The 19,141-nt window shown below is 43.3% G+C and overlaps 1 protein-coding gene across 1 annotated transcript; it reads right to left on the bottom strand.

The window, feature by feature from the left end:
- Positions 1–1,024: 1,024 nt before the first annotated feature.
- CTCF (CCCTC-binding factor) lies at positions 1,025–18,909 on the bottom strand. Its single transcript, XM_032762338.2, has 10 exons — positions 18,112–18,909; positions 17,235–17,405; positions 16,125–16,258; positions 14,366–14,486; positions 13,296–13,445; positions 11,871–12,031; positions 11,136–11,318; positions 10,648–10,783; positions 5,724–5,888; positions 1,025–2,596 (listed from the first exon to the last, which is right to left on the bottom strand). Exons 1-10 carry the CDS (start codon positions 18,890–18,892, stop codon positions 2,415–2,417), a joined length of 2,184 nt encoding a protein of 727 aa, XP_032618229.1. The 5' UTR covers positions 18,893–18,909; the 3' UTR covers positions 1,025–2,414.
- Positions 18,910–19,141: the final 232 nt, after the last annotated feature.

Genomic DNA, 19,141 nt, shown 5'->3' with positions numbered 1-19,141 from the left:
AGACCAGTGTACCCCCCACCCTGACCGCACCCCTTCCTATTCACTCAGAGCTCCCCACAGCCAGACCAGTGTACTTTCCACACCTGACGTGGACCCCCTATTCCAACCCCAGGTGTTACCCGACCACCTTGACCTGCACCCGCGCGTATTCCACCTGAGCTTCCCACACCAGACACAGCTGGCACACCCACCCCGAACTGCCCCCCCTGCTCTTCCACCCGAGCTCCCCACAGACCTGGCACCCCGTTATTCACCCCAGAGCGCACCACACAGACCAGCACACCCCACCCTGACCTGCACCACCTCTTGCTTTTTTCCACCCCAGAGCTCTCCACAGTTTAGACCAGTGCACCCCCACCCTGATTTTCACCCCCTATTCCACTACAGAGCTCCCCACTCACACAGACCTGTGCACCTCCACCGAAACTGTATATGCAGCTCCAGAGTTTTTAGAAGTCAGATCTTATATAACCTTGTTTTATTGTCTAGCCTGCTTTTACCTACCAGACTGCTGCAGGGCACTCAGACCTTTAACCCGCTTCTTGCTAGGACTCTCCAGGGTTAACAACATTTAGAATTAAGCAGATGGGAATATAAGCAACGAGGGGCTTGGCACACGTGCTATACACAAATATACTTTCAAAATGCATTTTGGAGAATGGAGTAGATTTCATACAAACATTGTCTTTAACCACCCACTAACAATCCCCAAATTCAATTCCTGGATGAGAACATGAGCCAAGCCCACCAGAGCTTTGTGCTTGTGTGAACAGATGCAGTCGACTGGCAGCATTCCAAACAGCAGTACCTTCTAGCACTGGGGTTGCACTGAACATCCACTCAGACACATTTCATATGATAGAAAGGTCTTCTTTCTTCTTCATACTGCTACACACACAGAACTCCAGGCTGCCCAGCGTCCTTCCAGAGGGAGGAGAAATTTCTCCGTAGGCAGTCACAGGACAGCTCAGAAACTTGTCTCCAAGTTAAACATTACAAAGGAAACAGCCACGGAGCATGCATGTTAATCCATTATTATTATTTATTAGCTGTACAGCAGTATATTCTTCTTCCCAGCTTTCAAACCCCATTACATATTTTATAACAGGTTTTTCTCATGTTGGCTTTCTAAAATAATGAAAAATATCACACAGTACAGCTAAGTACAAAAATGCATCAACCTAGAATCTGATAGCTAAACTGATAGCTCTCTTAAAAGCGATACATAGAAGAAAAATTTGTTTGAAATCAGCAAGACTGAGGCTCTATAAAAAGCTTACATATTTTAACATGTGACAGTTCATATACAGGCATCATTTGTATTTCACATTATTCCTTTGCTGTCTTTTTATTAGAGATCCAAAATTTTATAATTACTGACCTAGTAAAATTTCCTGGCCCAGGTTTCCAGGGCTGCAGTGATCCACTTGCAAATCACCACTTCTGTCTTAACATAGGATTCATAAACACAAAACACAACTACAAAGTAGAGCAAAGAAACTGTGGTTGTGAAGTTACAACTGAAAGGTTAATTATACAGGTTTTAAATGCCAGTTCCATGTGCTTTGAAACCAGATTTCATGGTTGGGCTTCCGTTGTTTTGCAACAATAGTCTGGGTACCTCTCTCTTCTACGTGATTGGTTATCAACAGCTTTTCCAACATTTACACTCTACCAATTCTCTTGTCACTTAATTTGCAAGTCATTAAAACACTGGGGTTTTCTTAATCTGCATTTTTTCATACCTCTTAATTATTGGAAAAAGATTAAAATGTAAAAACAAAAAAAAGTTATTTACAAGCTTGACCATTGCAGAAATGCTTTGCCCAGAGCAAAGCATGAGGACAGAAACCAGTTGGAGCATGCCAAAACTACCGTGTGCAGCCGACTCGGAGAACCGGAGCTAGTCAGTGGGGCAAAGCAAAACCAAAAGCATTTTAAAAGTTTAGACCCTCCCCAGTCTGCATTTACAGTTAAAAACACTACTGGGAGAAGAAGGCTGCAGGACTTTGGGAACTCGAAGGGCAAGTCCAGAGTGGTGTACCACATACTCTAATCAGGGCTTCCATTTTTCCACTTTTGTGTATTAAAACTTGTTACATGTAAACACTGTCCTTGGACCATCATTACAATGCAGTTCAGAGAAGTGAATCGAGCATCTCACGGGAAACCCTCAAGGACTCCAACATACATTCTAATGCTCCATGATCCTGTAACGTTAACATAAAACAGCAAGTTCTAGTTAAATCACATTCTAACATCATTTTGAAGTTTTATTTCCCAGTATGTTTGGTAAAATGGTCTAAAATGATGCATTTCCCAAAGCCAAGAAAAAAGGTAAAAGGAAAAATAGATTTGAGCCGTTTAAACACAGCCCAGGCCAGTTCAGTCAGCAAGCTTGGCCTTTTCCTCCATCACCGGTCCATCATGCTCAGAATCATCTCAGGAGTGAGATCTCCATTGGGAGCTTCCACTACAGCAGGCTGAGCCTCCTCTTCTTCCCCTGCTGTTTCTGCATCGGGTTCTTTCTTTACTTCAACTATAATGTTTTCAATTGCACCAGTGTTCTGGTCTTCAACCTGAATGATTGCTGCAGCTAGCAAGGAAAAAAGGGAGATATCAGAACACAGATTTCACAGGCAGGGGATATGTTAAAATAGATACTCTTCAAAAGGGTTTTATATCGTTTTTTTTTCCATGCCAGACAGTTTATTACTGAAACTGAACATAGACTATTAACCATCTTTTCACAACTTCAATGCCCCAGCATTTTAGCAGCATTGATGTGCTGCCAGAATCCACTGCTAAGCACTTCTCATTGTTGCAATATCATCTGAATTAATACCCCAATCTTTGAGTAGAGTCAAGGTCAGCCCCGGTTCAGCAGTGCTCACTGGGCTGGAGGTTTGCTGCTCGGGTGAACCGTAACTGTTTACAGCAGTGGTAAGAGGCTCAACGCCCTGCATGAGAAAGGGCATTCAGCACAAGTCAGCGATCCATACCCCATAAATGGGAATTTAAGGCAATTTTCCAGCCTCTCCCTGCCTGACCTCAAGAAGCACATTCTCCTCAGAATGGGGGCCCCAAAAATATGAGACCTATCTCCTGCTCATCCTCAAGTATCACAAGTTTGCAACACAGCTTCCCTGCAGCAGCCTCTACATGCAGTTGTGCTGCAACACAAGTATCTGCTGTACATGGACAATTATGAGGCAACGTCAAATACATTGTTTCCTAGCAGAGTAACTAACAATACCGTATTGACTAGATGGGTGCTCGCTGACTAAACATTTCCATTTGCTAACTGGTGTGATGCAGCAGTTGAACTCAAGATCAGAGTGCAGTGTAAATGTTTAGACAGGATTCAGTGCCTTGTGGCACAGCACTTGGGGCCTTGAGGACACAGGAGGACAGTAGGTGGCAGCCATTCCTTGAAGAGGGGAACAGACTCACCCTTCAAGTGTGATTTATATGAATATTTTTCTTAGATTCTGTAAAACCTGCTACGGGGCTTTAGTCTTACAATGTCACCCTTTGGGCAAGGACCACGTCTACCTGTGTTCATCTAGCACCTACCACTGAGAGATGCTCATTGTGCTACCATAATGAACAATGTACTGAAAGTAAACACTAATTTTTAGGGTATGACCTGGGCTGCTTCATACACCTGATTATTATTGTTACAAATTTTTAGTGTTTAATTTGCCAGAGCACTTGGAAGCAATTTGTACAGCTTGGAAGCATGTTGTTAACCTGCGAAGAAAAGATAAATCTCCTCCAGAATTGTCTCCGATGGATTAGCTCCATAACTCTGTCACGAAATGCCTACACCAAAAGGAGTCTTGCATTGAGTCCTGCAGGCAGGATCTCAACCACACTAAGGTTCCTCAGTAAAATGATGAGAGTGAGTGAGCATATTTTAAAAAGTACTCAGCTCCATGGTAAGGGCTTTTCCTTCACCCTCCCTTGGTTCTTGTCACACAGACAAAAAGCGGAAGACCAGAAGTCCGAAGTGCAGGCAATGCAATGTTTATTGGGGTTAATCAAGTAAGCATATCCATAGCTTTGTATGCCACAGAACCTTCCCAGTGTCTCTGTTCCCCCTCCTCTTTCTAAGCAGGCATAATTATACCTGTGGCGTACACCCTTGGTCCCACCCCTTACCAATTTATGGTCATGTTCCATTTTGGAGGATCTTGGGTCAGGGGGCTGCAGTACCACCTCCTGTGTATCCCAAGGCTAAGGCCCTACCAAATTCATGGCCATGAAAAAGGCGTCATGGACTGTGAAATCTGGACTTTTCTGGGCTTTTACCCTATACGATACAGATTTCTCAAATCATGGGCCCTTATCCCAAAAGGCAGTTGCAGTGGGTCACTAGGTTATTTTAGGAGGGTTACGGTATTGCCACCCTTACTTCTGCACTGTCTTCAGAACTTGGCAGCTGGAGAGCGGCGGTTGTTGGCTGGGCGCCCACTCTGCAGGGAGTGCCCTGTCAGCAGCAGCGCAGAGGTGAGGGTGGCAGTACCGTACCAGTAAAACCCTTACTTCTGCGCTGCTGCCTTCAGAGCTGGGCGGCCAGAGAGTGGCAGCTGCTGACTGAGGGCCCAGCTCTTCAGGCAGCAGCACAGAAGTAAGAGTGGCACTATCATATCATCCATCCTCCTTACTTGTGCACTGCTGCTGGCAGCGGCTCTGGCTTTGGAGCTGGGCTCCAAGCCAGCAGCCACTGCTCTCCAGCTGCCCAGCTCTGAAGGCAGCACTGTCACCAGCAGCAACACAGAAGCAAAGGTAGAAGGACTGCAACCACCCCTACAAAAACATTGTTACCCCCACTCCCACAACTCCTTTCTGAGCCAGGACCCCTACAATTACAACACCAGGAAATTTCAGATTTAAATACAGTAACTCCTCACTTAAAATCATCCCGGATAATGTTGTTACGTTGCTGAGCAATTAGGGAACATGCTCGTTTAAAGTTGTGCAATGCTCCCTTCTAACGTCGGCCTGCTTTGTCCACTGCTTGCAGGAAGAGCAGCCCGTTGCAGCTAGCTGGTGGGGGCTTGGAACCAGGGGGGAACAACAGCCCCCCTATCAGCTCCCTGCTCCCCTAAGTTCCCTGTGCTGCAGCTGCCCAGCAGGCTAGCAATTGCAGGCTATCATTTGCTGGCAATTCTGCTGTCCCTACCCCCACTGCCATGTGCTTCTCCTGCCCTCTAGCTGCTCCCTGAGACTCCTACTTGCTGTGCAAAGGGGGGTGGAGAGGGGGGCTAATGTCAGGGTGCCCCTCTCCCCCCTGCTCCTGCACCCCGCTTAACCCATCTTCCATAGAGCAGGGGGGACACACGACAGGGCTCAGGACGGAGGGAGCTTGCTGGCAGAAGCTGCGGTCTCAGCAAGCTGATCTAATTAACAAGGCAGTGTACTTAAGAGTAGGGTCAGTTTACTCAAAGGGGAAATGTGCATCTCTCTCTCTCTCTCTCACACACACGGTATGTGAGGATTTACCGTATTAGTAAGAATATAAAAATACCAAAAGTCAAATTGGCAAAGACCCCAAATTCTATCTCAGCCAAATATACAGGCCTGAATATTACATTATCTTCACGATCACTCCTAACACCCCATTCGAGTGGATTGAAAAGCCTGAGGAAGGTGCACAAAGACTCATACGAGGAGCTGATCATGCTGGATGCTACTCTGAAGATCAGGCAGTAACTTACGCTGGGGTTGTTTTGGTTGGTTGGCTTTGCCTGGCGGCCTTCCTCTTCGTTTCTTAGCAGGAGGTGGTGCGGGAGCCACTGGCTCCACTTCCGGTTCAGCCTCAATTTCTACTGCTGTCTCCTCCTCATCTTCATTGTCATCCAGATCTGGTTCAGCATTTTCTTCTTTAAAAAAGAGAGAGAAAACAGGATAAATCTTTGGCTTATGCCGGACAAAACATCAACCCTGGCTTTCTACAAGGAGTAAGAACCAACCCTTCATCGTTCTGAGCTGGAATCAGCTCCCCACCTCCACTCAAATAAAGGCAGCAAAGGCAAGTGAACCTGCAAGCAACAAGGAATTCATTAGAGGGATTTTCAATACTGGGTTATTCATCTTAGAAGGCTGGAAACTGAATCTTCCAGAAGAGGAAAAAGAAAACATGGCCCCATACCCAGTATCAGTGATTACTGGTATCACTGTGAAACATTTTAGAACCCAAGGGGAAGAAAGGAGCAGGACATCTGGGAAGAGATGGCACCAGAATCCCCACTCTTGTTACCCTGTGTCATTAGGACAGAGGGGGCTCAGAGAGACAGGAAGTCTCCCTTGCCATCTCTGGCTGAGGAAGGATTATCCAACACAGTATATTCTCTGACATCAGGAATCATAACAGTCAAAAACCAGTAGGAGAACACTAACTTGTCTGGTCATTCAATGACAGACCTGCGGGTGGCAATTTTGCAACAGAAAAGCTTCAAAAACAGACTCCAACGAGAAACTGCTGAGCTGTAATTGATATGCAAACTAGATACAATCAGCTTAGGTTTGAATAGGGACTGGGAATGGCTGAACCATTACAAACATTGTATCTATCTCCCCTTGTAAGTATTCTCACACTTCTTATCAAACTGTCTGTACTGGGCTATCTTGATTACCACTTCAGAAGTTTTTTTCTTACTTAACTGGCCTCTCAGAGTTCGTAAGACAACTCCCACCTTTTCATGCTCTCTGTATGTGTATATATATCTCCTCAATATATGTTCCATTCTATGCATCCAAAGAATTGGGCTGTAGTCCACAAAAGCTTATGCTGAAATAAATTTGTTAGTCTCTAAGGTGCCACAAGTACTGCTGTTCTTTTTGCGGATACAGATGAACACGGCTGCTACTCTGAAACCAGTACATTCTCAGGGGTTTTGTCTGGTTTTAAGTGACTCATGATGGAGCCTGCACCTCTTCTCTTAGGAGACTACTCCAGCCTGACAAATCTCACTACTAGGAAATGATTTTCCACACTTTTCTTGGAATAATTAATCTAATGGCTTTGATTTCTATCCCATTGGAGCATCCTAAGCAACTCTATCTCCTCCTAAAGTTTCTCCCTTCAGATGCTTACATTAGATAATATGGTCAACACCCTTTTAACCCCTGAAACTCCTATGCTCAGCCCATCCTGCTGTGCAGAGTTGAAGTGAACAAGCTTCAGGAAAAGATGTGGTGAGGGTGAGGTTGTGTGGAGGGCAAAATGGCTGCGAACAATCTCTATGTAAGTGCCTCCCCTCTACAGAAGAATATACACAGCCCATTGGATGTGTGGAAAAGGGGATACGGCCAGTGGAGAAGCCACACTAAGCAGCAAGCTTCCATTAAACCAACTGTGGGGAAAATGCAATAAGAGCTGGAGCAAGTTAATGTCTGTAGAAGCACCCCTCCCCCAATCAGAAGGGTCCATAGAACAGCCCCGAACCAGTACAAATACTAGCCTGGCTGTGCTACGATGGCTACTGTTGGGTGAAGAATTCCTCCACAAGGCTGCCCGGAAGCCTTCTGGGCTCCACACTGCCACCGGTTCCATAGAGAGGGGGTGGTGGGGCCACTGCACAGACACCATGATGATTTTGCTCCCTTCTGTGACGTTTTGAATGGGAAGGGAAAATATAAACCTGGCTTTGGCTGTCCTTCCTCTGTGTTGGTGTGCTGCTAGTGCTCAAGGCACCCAGAGCCACCACGTAACACCACAGAGCACACCAATATTCTAAATTCAATCCTATCAGCACTGTAATGAGAGGAGCTATCATTAGCCTGATTATGCTATGGACCTCCGCAGCCCCAGGTGCACTGGCGTTATTACCACCATATCACACTGCAAACTCATGTTCTGCTGGGCTGTCCTTCTCACCACATTCCCACTGTCCAAACATTTCCCTCCCATTGAGTACGTGCGTGCTGTGATATTTTACCGCAGGGTTATTAGATCCCAGACTAATACCCTCTGTAATCGGGGAGGGAAAGAGACACACTAGAACAATTAAACATGTTTGATATTTTCTCCATTTATCCACTCGATTTCATCACAGCTTTCCTCACAGTAATTATGCATTACCAGTGGCACAAACACTTAACATTTTTTCAGCTGCAGGTTTAAGAAATAGTCTTCATGCAGCATGAATTTCATTTTGGGTGATGTAACTTTTCTGCGCAGACTGGGCTAGGAACTCCTGCCCACGTGCTGTACATTTCACATTAGCGTATTACCTCTGTGCATTCTGACTCCTTGGAAAGTCCAGGTGGACTTTGCATTCCATTTGTCAGTGAAACCTCTAAAAGGTATTCAGTACATAATAAGTCTTGGTTCAGCCACCACTCCTCTAGCAGAGATTTTTGGCCAGCTTACCCCACACAGCTCCTTCCAAACCTGCAGAGAGAGTGCACTACTGGACAAATTAAACTTCTTTATACAGCTGATAGTTTCTATCACAAGACTTCTCTTGCTGTAGTCTCTTCTCTTTGCCTTTAAGACACAGCTTATCTTTTAAGGACTTGTGTTACTATGAGACTTTGCAATTGAGGTTTGCACAGTAAGCACTATTTTGACCCCACTTTTCTAACTTCCCGAAAAAGCTTTTTCCACCAGACATTTCTCATGCATGTTCTCTTGTCAGGAAAATGACTTTTTCCCTTGAACATTAACTACATAAGCCATCTTGAGGGTTTGACAAGGAGAGTCTTTGCTTTGGAAAATCATCTTTCAAATGCTTGGTCTAGAGACACCAACTGTGTTTTCTTCAGTTGAGGACCAGAACCTCAATACTTTTTCATTCAAAGTGGAAAAATTCAGAGCGCAGGCAAACCGTTTTTGAGTTATCTACTATAAAACATTCCATTGGGTCCTGAAGTGTATATAAACTGACTGTTAACCCTTTAGACATCAGTGCTAATCTCCATTCTCAGCCAGTATGTGCTGGCTGCCAGCGGTTCTATCAAGTCCTGCTCCTGGTTGTCAGTGTGCATGTGAACACACACGAATGCTTCCCACTAGGAGAGAGAGGGAGAGAGAGTCAGGTGACAGTGGACTCTACCATCAACCCCTTGAGACTCTACTCTTCGAACAATTAGGAAAAACAGTCCAGAGCTGTAAGTTGTTCCCTCACCTCTCCCTGACTTGCAGCTGGGCTTCTGCTTCAGAAAAGTTTCACCTCCCCCCACAGGAGTTCAATGACTCAATGGCAAATTTGTCAATCAGCTGTGCAAAACCAGGGTCATCTGGAACTTTGAATGGAGCGTATGCGTGTATATATTATTGTATACGGTCCAACCCTGGAACCCAGCACAAACACAAAGGTGCCAATTTATTTGATAGATGGAAGCTACAGGTCCTGGGTAGTTTAGGAAGCAGAAAGTAGGCAGGCAAGACAACTGGACACCTTGAGAGTAGGAGTGAAAGAGATGAGCCTCTTTTCAATTAGTCATGTCCTGGAAGAAGACAGGGATGACAACTCATATCCTACTTCCCGAGCAGGTGCAACCCTCTCTGCTACCCCAGACTAATCTGTTCGCTTGCCAGCTAGCTCCCAACTTTCAAGGTGCCAGAACCAGCTTGCAGAGTTTGTAAGCTCTCAATTGGTCAGAATTTAAATGCAAAAAGTGCTCTCCTGGTAAAAAGATTTAGCCATGTTCTAAAAGAAACAGAGTAAATTAATTCCCAAGCAAGAAGTGACTGGATGGGGCATTGGTCTGGTATTCAGAAGACCTGCATTCTATTTCTGATTCAGCCACCGATTTTCAACATGACCTCGGACAAGTTATTTCCCTTCTCTGGGGCTGTTTTTCCTCATCTGTACTGTGCCTAGCATAATGAGGCCCTGATGCCTCCAGATGCTATAGCAATACAAATAAATAAAGTTAAGATATTTCAATTGATTCAGAACACTGGAAGGTGCTACTTATTTTAAAACAACTACACTTAGAAAGTCAGAGAATTCTGAGCTCGCGTTCTAAGAAACCTCAACTCTGACTATCAAATCCCATCCTCTGTCCACAGGAAACCACCTTCCTTCCAGTCACTGTATGTCATCTCCAATAGCTACGAGTCCTCACCTCATCTACTGTAAAGAGAAATTAAGAGCCACCGTCTACTAGCACAGACTCTCCTCCAGATCAGCTACTCATTCACATGGCGCACAGCAACACCATTTCTTACCCTTATACAATACAGAACATCCACCCCATCTACAATTCCGTCAGAAGCCAGAGAAACCCACTTACTACATACTGCAACTAGAAGCCTCCTTATCTACCTCATTCATCCCCATCTAGCAATAAAACTCTGTCCTTCAAAAGCAAGCCTGAGCTGCATCTTTGCCCTATCCACTGCACAAACTGGCCCCAGAAGCCAGTCTCAACAGCTGGAGTATATTGAGACACATGTAGAAGATAGGCCATTTACAGTTGTAGTCAGTGATGGTAAAAATTCATGTTGTTATACTTATGTGTGTACACTCACACAATTCGGGAAATGAAATGCACATACAATAACTGTGTTGTAGACTTCCAGTGAAGACAGTCTTGATTAGTAAAGTACCAATAGAAAAGAGATGGTTTAGTACAAGCTCATACAAAAGGCTAGGTACATTTAACCAATTCATTACGCAGTGCTCTTACCACTATCAGAGGAATCTTCTTTTTTAGAACGCATCTTTCTCTTTCTTCCACGTTTTCCCTTCTTAGGCTCCCCTCCATTCTCTCCTTCTACACCATCTGGGCCAGAACAATTATCTGCATGTCTAGCCATGGTGTTCTAATCAGGGAAAGGAAAACAAACACTGAAATCAAAATCAGGTAGCAGGCCTGTATTTACAAACCAAGTTGTACTTTAGATAGCTTATTCCTTACAAACAATAAATAAAAAATTCCCACTTATGTAGAATCCAGAGAAACTAGCGATTGTGTTAATGTATGTTTATTTTGAGTTTTGCCATCAACTGTCTTTTTAGTTTCCTTAGGTGGTTATTGCTGCAAAGAATACACTAAATCTAAACGTGAGCTGCGTCCAGCTCCACTCCTCAAACACACGCTTACAGCTTATTGTTTGATGGAACAGCCTCCCTCCCCTTACAGAGATCAGTTCAAACCGTGGTCTGCTCACTTACCCTGCGAGTGAATGTTTTCCCACACTTTGAACAGACAAAGGCAGCAGGGACAAAGTTGGGATCGTGGTAACGTTTGAAGTGCATATCGAGGAGCTGTTTCTGACGGAAGGTTTTATCACAATGGCTACAGGCATAAGGCTTTTCTCCAGTATGGGTACGTTTGTGCATGATCATGTGCCGCTCCTGTCATTAAGAAAAACTCATTCAGAAGAATAAGCAAAACACAGAGCAGTAATGAACATGAACTCAGACACATGAATGCAAAAGGTTAGCAGTTGTCATTAGTAGAGGGAAGAGCTCTAATATTTCACTCTGAGAGCAGCACCTGGGAGGGGAGAGGAGGAAGATGCTCCTTTAGGTGAGCTGGGACATCTCCATCCATGCTACATTCAGCTGCCAGGATCCTAGCTGCAGTTTCTTTCCCTGTGCCAGCCAATACTCCAGCTCTGTGACAAACATATTCCATTTTTTGCCTTCTTTAGAAAATAATTTCTGTAAAAGAGACCCTTAGCTGGAAGGCTAAGGCCAGTGAAAAGGTCACTACGCTCTCCTATATCAGTCCTTAACAGACTAAAAGAGAAGGCATGCCATTTGATCAGCTACCAAGATTAGTAGTTTCTTCTTCAATGTTTGATTTCTAGCCCACATTTGCTGTGCCTGGACGAGAATGCAGCTCTGGATGTTCACAAGGGCTGCGTGAACAGCCAGCCTCTCTCGAATCACCAGCAGGCTTACCTGTCTGCATGCATAATCACACTGGTCACACTTGAAGCGCTTCTCATTCTTGTGAGATTTCTGGTGCTGGATGAGAGCGTATCGCTCGTGGAACACAGCGTCACAGTAACGGCACTTCTTGCCCTGCTCAATGTAGGAATGCTGCTTTCGCAAATGAACACCTAATAGCACAAGAAAAAGTATTTAACCCTTTGTTCTCCTTGTATTACAGCTGGTAAAGATTTTCTTTTAATACCTATCCTCTTGGGTGCTTTCATTATATAAATCTGGTTGGAAGCTGAAAGCCTGGGCCCTATTAATACTTTGAAATTACATTAAAAGCACCATGTATGATTAGCAATTTCTTCCTCAAAATGTCTGTTTTACTGTTCACCAAAAAGGTTTGTTTCCATTGCCAAACTAAATGTACATATACTAACTAATTTGCAGGGAACGCCCCTAAGAACTAACCGCTCATTAAAATATCTGATTTATTAAACCATAAAACTATGTCCCATGAAGAGTAGGAGTTAAAATGCAAGGCAGGCAGATACTTTTGTATGTGGCAAAATGAGCAAGATAAACCAGTGAGAGTATCAGGCCAGAGTTTAGCGTTAGTGGTTTCTTTGCGTTGTGGGTTTCAATTGGACCCTTCCATTTACTTTGGGGTGGGGGAGGGGAGAAGAGAGAAAGAGGTTAAAAACCCCTGTACAATTGTGAATGTGAGAGGAACAGATCATTCAAGTCAAAGTGGGAGTGCCAGGAACCCAGCCATGTTGTGCACACTTCACCAGAGAACTACTGTCAACTCACTACCTTGTGACAATAGCAGTTTATAAAACAAATCTTGAAAGACCTAACCGAGCAAAGAGAACTGCACTGCTACAATCCAGCAAGACTTTATTATCCCTGTCAGAACTCCACACAGTGTACAATGACTATCTCAAGTGATTTAATGTGCTGCGTTTCTTTTCTATGAAAAACAGCAGAGGGGCTGCTGCCCAGAAGACAGTCATTTCACTGCTCCAAGTTTAGTTTAGGATAGCATATTTTTGTCTTTAAACGCACTGTGCCAGTCTAATACCCTTAGATGGGCAGGGACAGCAAATTCTGCAGAGCCAGGAAGCAACATTTCTATTTTGGCTCAGTGAGTGCATGTCCATGGGCACCATACTGGCGGCCTGCTTTATATTCTTGGTAAGCATGCTGCCACACTGGAACAGTCTAAGAAGCAACCAATAGTTTTCACAGTAAGGGGTGGTTATTATAAATCATCAAATTACCGTCCACCACCACTCAGGTCAGTACGTGTCATATTTTGCACCACTCACAAGAATCTACTGCCTATGCAATTCAGTCTATATTAATCCCTGTGCCTCGTGAAAACTCCTTTCAACTTTGGTCCGTTCAAAGACATTTTTCGCCACCAAGTTAAGCGGTACTTACCTAAATCACTCTTTCTTGCTATGACAGTGTCGCAGTGGGGACAGTGAAATTTGGCCACATTCTCTGTGTGCTTCTGTAAAATGTGCATTTTCATGGTGCCACTCTGGGTAAAGCGAGCATGACAGATGTAACATTCATAAGGCTTCTCTCCTTTAGCAGGGGAAGGAAAGAGTATTTAGTGCATGAAGTTAGTTTTATTAACCAGTCTTGTCTAATTAAAAATATACCTGAATTGGAAAGAACTGTCAAAATGTGGATTTGGTGGCACAATATTTTAGTGCTCTGGTGATCTATCCCTTTCACAGGCTAGAGGAGTTTAGGGAAGCCTCAGTCCCCTACTACACATCTGCCCACATCACAAAGCCACTGTGCATCTCATCACTTTAGTTCCAAAACAGACCTGCCTCACTGAAGATTTAGGTACAGTAAGAGTTTTGTGAGGGGCTCATGTGCAACATGTAAGGATCTAGCACACACACTCAGATTTCTGCTTTCACAGGTGCCAATATCCTTTCCTCCCCCAGTTACAAGACATTTTTTCCTTCACACTTTAGCAGCAATATTAGTATTGCACTAGTGTTTGGTGTCAATTATCCACGGGATTTTCACAAACTAATTTAGTGAAATGCTCCTGTACCAAACATTGAACAAGCGTGACTCTGAATGTCTGCGAGAAGACTGAAAGTGGGGTAAACACTGATGTTCAGAGATTTATATTGATTTTTATTACCTTCCTATTTTATGGTACGCCTGTGTTCTAGGGCTCTCATTCTGCTAAACAGATTTTTAATTTTCTGTGACAAAATTGGAGACAGGCTGTCTCAAGCAAACTCCCATTTCTCAATTCAATAACAAAAACGTTCAGTGTACGGATTTAGATGCTAAACTTGGGTGCATGCTCTTCACTTGTGCACTTTTTACCTTTTCTACATAAATATGAAACAATCTTTCATTTTGCCAGATTCATGGTGACAGGTGTGTTGAGAGCTCTAGCATGAGTTAGCATTCCTGAGCCTCTACGCCCAATGCTGAAGCAACCATAGCACATTAAGCAAGCATGGAATCAATACCAGAGTGGGTTCTCATGTGCCTCTTCAGTTTGTAGGTATCCCTGCTGGCATAACTGCACAAGCTGCACTGGAATGGGCGCTCTCCAGTATGAGAGCGAATGTGGCGTTTCAACTTGCTGACCTGAAATCCAAGAACGTGATTGGTGTTAGCACAGATGAATAAGCCAGCCTTTCAGAATCCAAGCCAAGAAATTCAGTGATAAGTTTCAGGTTTTTTAAACTGAAGTACTCTGCTGGGTTTTTGACTTCTTGTATTACCCAAAAGGTTCAGCCCATGTTACGAATCAGTATAGATGTGAAATAGAATAGCCTCAGCTAGAGTGTATGAGGGTGCTGCATGCTTACTGACCCATAACAACAAATCCCAGCTCAAGCTAGCTCAGGGGAATGATGTGCGTAGTGATTTTCTGGTTATTTTTCAACTACACTTTGTAATTCACTGTACTTCATTCATTGCTGCCCTCAGAACTTCATATCCATAAAGTGCTCATATTAAAAAGTCCACAGCAACTGCACAGCAAAAGAACCTAGACGGTGCTGTTGGTTGGATTAAATCTTACTGTTACGAATCAGGCATAACCGCCGTCTTTCATTCAGGATGAATGTAAAGAAGTGACTGAAATAATAGCAGTTTCCAAACCCAAACCAAAGACAAATGCAAGGCTGCTCAGAAATGTGTGTCAGAGTAAGAGACGGAGGACTCAGAGGCAACACAGAATAAAATAGGCACAGCCTGGAGAATCTGTGATCCTGACAGAAGCCTAAAGAAGGGGCTTGTGGTGCTGGCTAAAGAGGCTTGGGGCTGTAAGAAAAGAATCTCTTCTGTTTGGTTCTTCCTGTGCTCAAGGAAACAGAACTTTGTTCACTTCTTGTCAATAAATACGAAAATATGTGCCTATAATTTTCCCCTCCTCACCGGAGCATCCGCAACACCCTGAACTTGGCTAACCACTCAGGTCAAAAAGGGGCAACTACAATGAGATTGAAATGCCCACTTCAACTTCTTCCTGTACCATCTCAACTTATTACTGCATGTCCCACTCCTGTCAATCATGCTGATCCTTAGCTTGCCTAAGCCTCTTCTCCTTACTACTAAGCATGAGTAATTTCTTTTTAAAGTTACATTTATTTTAAAAATTCTCCTTCAGCTTCAGTGCTGATTAGGGAAAAGGAGAAGAACATTCCAGAAAGCTGCCTCCCAGTCAGCTTTTCAATAATTTTGAATAAGACAGACAGACTTTTGGAGAAGAGAGACGCAAGAAAAAAAAACAACAAAACAAATCGCACATGACTCATTTTGACAGCAGATGCTCATTCTTCTTAACAAGCAAGTGCACGGTACAAGACTGAGAGCACATTTCTTAAATCTGAGGGTACTGCCAACCTTAAATTACATTTATCTCAAGATATTGTTACCTCCTACATCCAGGCGTTAAGCTAATTAAACCTGAATGTTGAATTTTATTATTATTATTATTAAAACTCTGCTATTGGGTCCCCAAAAGTACGGAAAAATCTCTAGGCTTTTTGTGCGCATACCACCCACAAACCAATTTCTTTATTTTAATTTTTTTTTTAAATCTCACCATTTGCTTTCAAAGACAAGCCTTATTTACAGAATTTCTGCTCAAAGACCACTTTTTATGGCCAAAGTGTAACCTCCTCTAAATAAAACGTTTTAATGGAAATTGTTGACACAGACCCTTGCCATGTATGGTATGAATGGTCGGTTCTACGGTAATGATTAACTCAAACGTACCTCTACACTAGCATAGTCGCACATCGAACATTTGAATGGTTTCTCATGAGTATGTTTGTAACGGCGATGCCGAACCAACTCTCCACTGGTCACAAAGGCCATGTCGCAGTCTGGGCACTTGTGAGGGCGAGTACCTATATGTGTATAGCGAAGAAGGGGGAAAATACTAAAGTTGAGTGACGAGCCAACGAAAACAACACATGCTAGCTTCGCTTTTATAAATTAGAAACTGAAAAACCTGAGACACTGTAGCACAGATATTGTGCACCTGAACTGGAAAATTGTCACTTTTGTGTATAATAGCCATCATATTACTAAAGAGATTTACAATTTTTGAGGATGATCAAAAGGATGTATTTAGCTAAATGAAACACTGTATATATAGATAAACAAAACACTGTATTGTCTTCTGATTCTATGGTTATTCCTAAAACCAATCATTTAGCTAGGTGTTCTGTGTGTAGAATAAATTGGGAATATGGAAACATCTTCCCTCCTCCCCCTCCCCCGCTCACTTTGTTGCAAGTGGTGGCTGTATTTTGGTTCTCATTCCCATTCGCCATTAGACAGGTACTTTAAGAAGCCTCTATAATAAAACTAAGTAATTCATTTCTATTTTTCCGTCTCCCATATAAACTTAAATCATTTTGTATCGGTCCCCCTCACACTCTTCTTTTGGGGGTCCCTGTCCTTTTGCTCATCTTTGAATCCGTCATTGTCCTGCTTCTACACAAGAAGGAGCATGAGCATGGAACTGATGTAAGCTCAGGGCCTGAATCAACTTCCACTGAAGACTAAGGGATTTTTCCAATAGTTTCAAATGGAGCTGGATCAGGCCATTTGTCAAGTTACATCCAGGTGCACACTGAGCTTCTCCACTGGCCCAGCAAGACAAAAAGCAAAGCTAACTGGGTTCATATCAGAAACACTGAGGTGACAGCACTGTGAAATCCTTTTCCTACAGGAATATCCTATAGGAGAAATTCTGAAGATACAAGGGAGGGAAGGACTAATACTAAAAAGTGAATCCTGTAAGATTCCTACTGTACAAGAAGTGTAACTATAACATTCTCTTTACTGACTGTACAGCATTAGCTCTGCATACAATACCTGTGTGAGTATTGAGGTGGTTCCTCAGCAGCGTGACTGTCCGGAAAGCTCTACCACAGAGATGGCACTTGTGTGGTCTTTCATCAGTGTGGCTTTTCATGTGGCGGTCCAAGTTAGAACGACGTGGACAAGTATAACTGCACAGCTCGCACTGGAATGTCTTCTTTACACCTGGCCACAAAGTAAACCAGCTTTACTCTAATCAGCCACGTACTCCACTGCTCTACGTTAGGTTCAAGATTTCAACAGTCTTTCCTTGTTTCATGGAACTATTACATGGAAAGTAATCTTGTGCAACTAAATTGAACTGTACTTTCTATTAGAAATAGAAGGCAGTGATAAGCTATTGTTTTAGGATTTTAAATTAACATGTCAGTAATCATTTTTTTCCTGCACTGTCCTCACAGGACAAAAGAGAAAATCAAACACAGACACTGCATTCTTTTGCTGTCAATTCTATCTGGTAATTGGTTAAAAAACTCAGTATCTGGGTTTTTATTATTTGGTGTAAAACTGTTGATAAAAATACTAAAATCTCGGAAACAAATGTCTACATTATTCAGTGAAATGTAGTAAAATAGAACTCTTTCAAGTCTAGTCGTACAGTAGCAAAAAGGTCAAAGCATCATATTCGAAGCAAAGTCAACAGCTACGTAGCACAGGAACAGAAGATGGAAGCTTCCTCTGAAAATGGAAGAACAGAGGGCTTTTACTTATGGCTTTAATTAATGACAGAGGAATTTTTTTTACTAACACAAGGGCTTTACTCCCAATACAGTCTAGCTGAGTTTACTGTCATTTCTTTTCCAGCCCTTTCATAAGTTCCCATTGTGACAAATACATTTTAAACAGAGACACTTAAGAACAGTTAATTTACCTTTCTTTTTGATTTTTGTTGGTTTAGGGGGCTTCATGTTGCCCACCACCTTTTCTGCATTAACCTCAGAGAGCAAACCCTCCTGCTGCTCCTCTTCAAAGTCATACACAGACACATCCACATCTTTGCCTTCCTCAGTGTACCGGAGCTTGCTCTTTTTGGTTTTCTTTGTTTTTTTGGCTGGTGGCTGATAGTCTGGATCTTTCTGCCAATTGGGATCTTCCTGTGGCTGAAGCTCACCTTGTTCCAGTGTCTCCACCTCACCATTTGCACCTACTTTCACTACCTGGAACCCTTCTGGCAAAGGAAGCGTGTGACAGATCATAGGCTCTCCCTCCTGCAGGCCTCCTTTGGAAACCTCATTTTCATAGGCTCCCTGAAGCTCTTCCACAGATGTAGTGGCAACAGGTACAGTCACTGGAACGGGTACTTGGACAAGCTGAAGCTCACCAAGGTTTATAGGCTGTTCTTCCATATTAACAACCTGAAGTGTTATTATCTGTGTGTCATCTACTGTAGCCTCTGCTTCCTGAGCCACTGCGCCTTCCATTACTTCAGTCTTCATTTGAAGAAGCGTTGGATCCAGCTGTTCCATCATTACCATTTGCACGCCACTGTTGACATCCTGCACTACTTCACCCCCATCTGCTTGGTTCGGTGGAATATGGCAAGCATCCTCCTCCTGCCCACCTTCACGGCGTCTTTGATAGGTCTTTCTTTCTTTCCCCTTAATGAAAGTTTCCGACTCCTCCCCAATAGCTTCGATTGTCTCGCTTTCCATTTTTCCTTCCTGCTGTAGAAACAAGAAAGGTATTTTACGAGGTCACTTTGATGACTGTTTTGACAATAAGCACTACAAATTGTTGGGACAGAAGTTCAGACTGAAGACAAATGGTCAGACAATAGGGACTCGTTACATTCATTGATATTCTAACATGGAAACAAGCAGAACTTTGGATTCACATTCTATTGACCTACTGTTGGTAAGATAGCTTTAAGACCAAAAGAGTAGCAGAACACAATCTGAAGT

This window comes from Chelonoidis abingdonii, unplaced genomic scaffold (genome assembly GCF_003597395.2).
Source record: "Chelonoidis abingdonii isolate Lonesome George unplaced genomic scaffold, CheloAbing_2.0 scaffold0006, whole genome shotgun sequence".
NCBI classification, from domain to species: domain Eukaryota; kingdom Metazoa; phylum Chordata; order Testudines; family Testudinidae; genus Chelonoidis; species Chelonoidis abingdonii.
The sequence above is the reverse complement of the archived record's forward strand: the minus strand, read 5'-3'. Positions and strand labels throughout refer to the sequence as shown.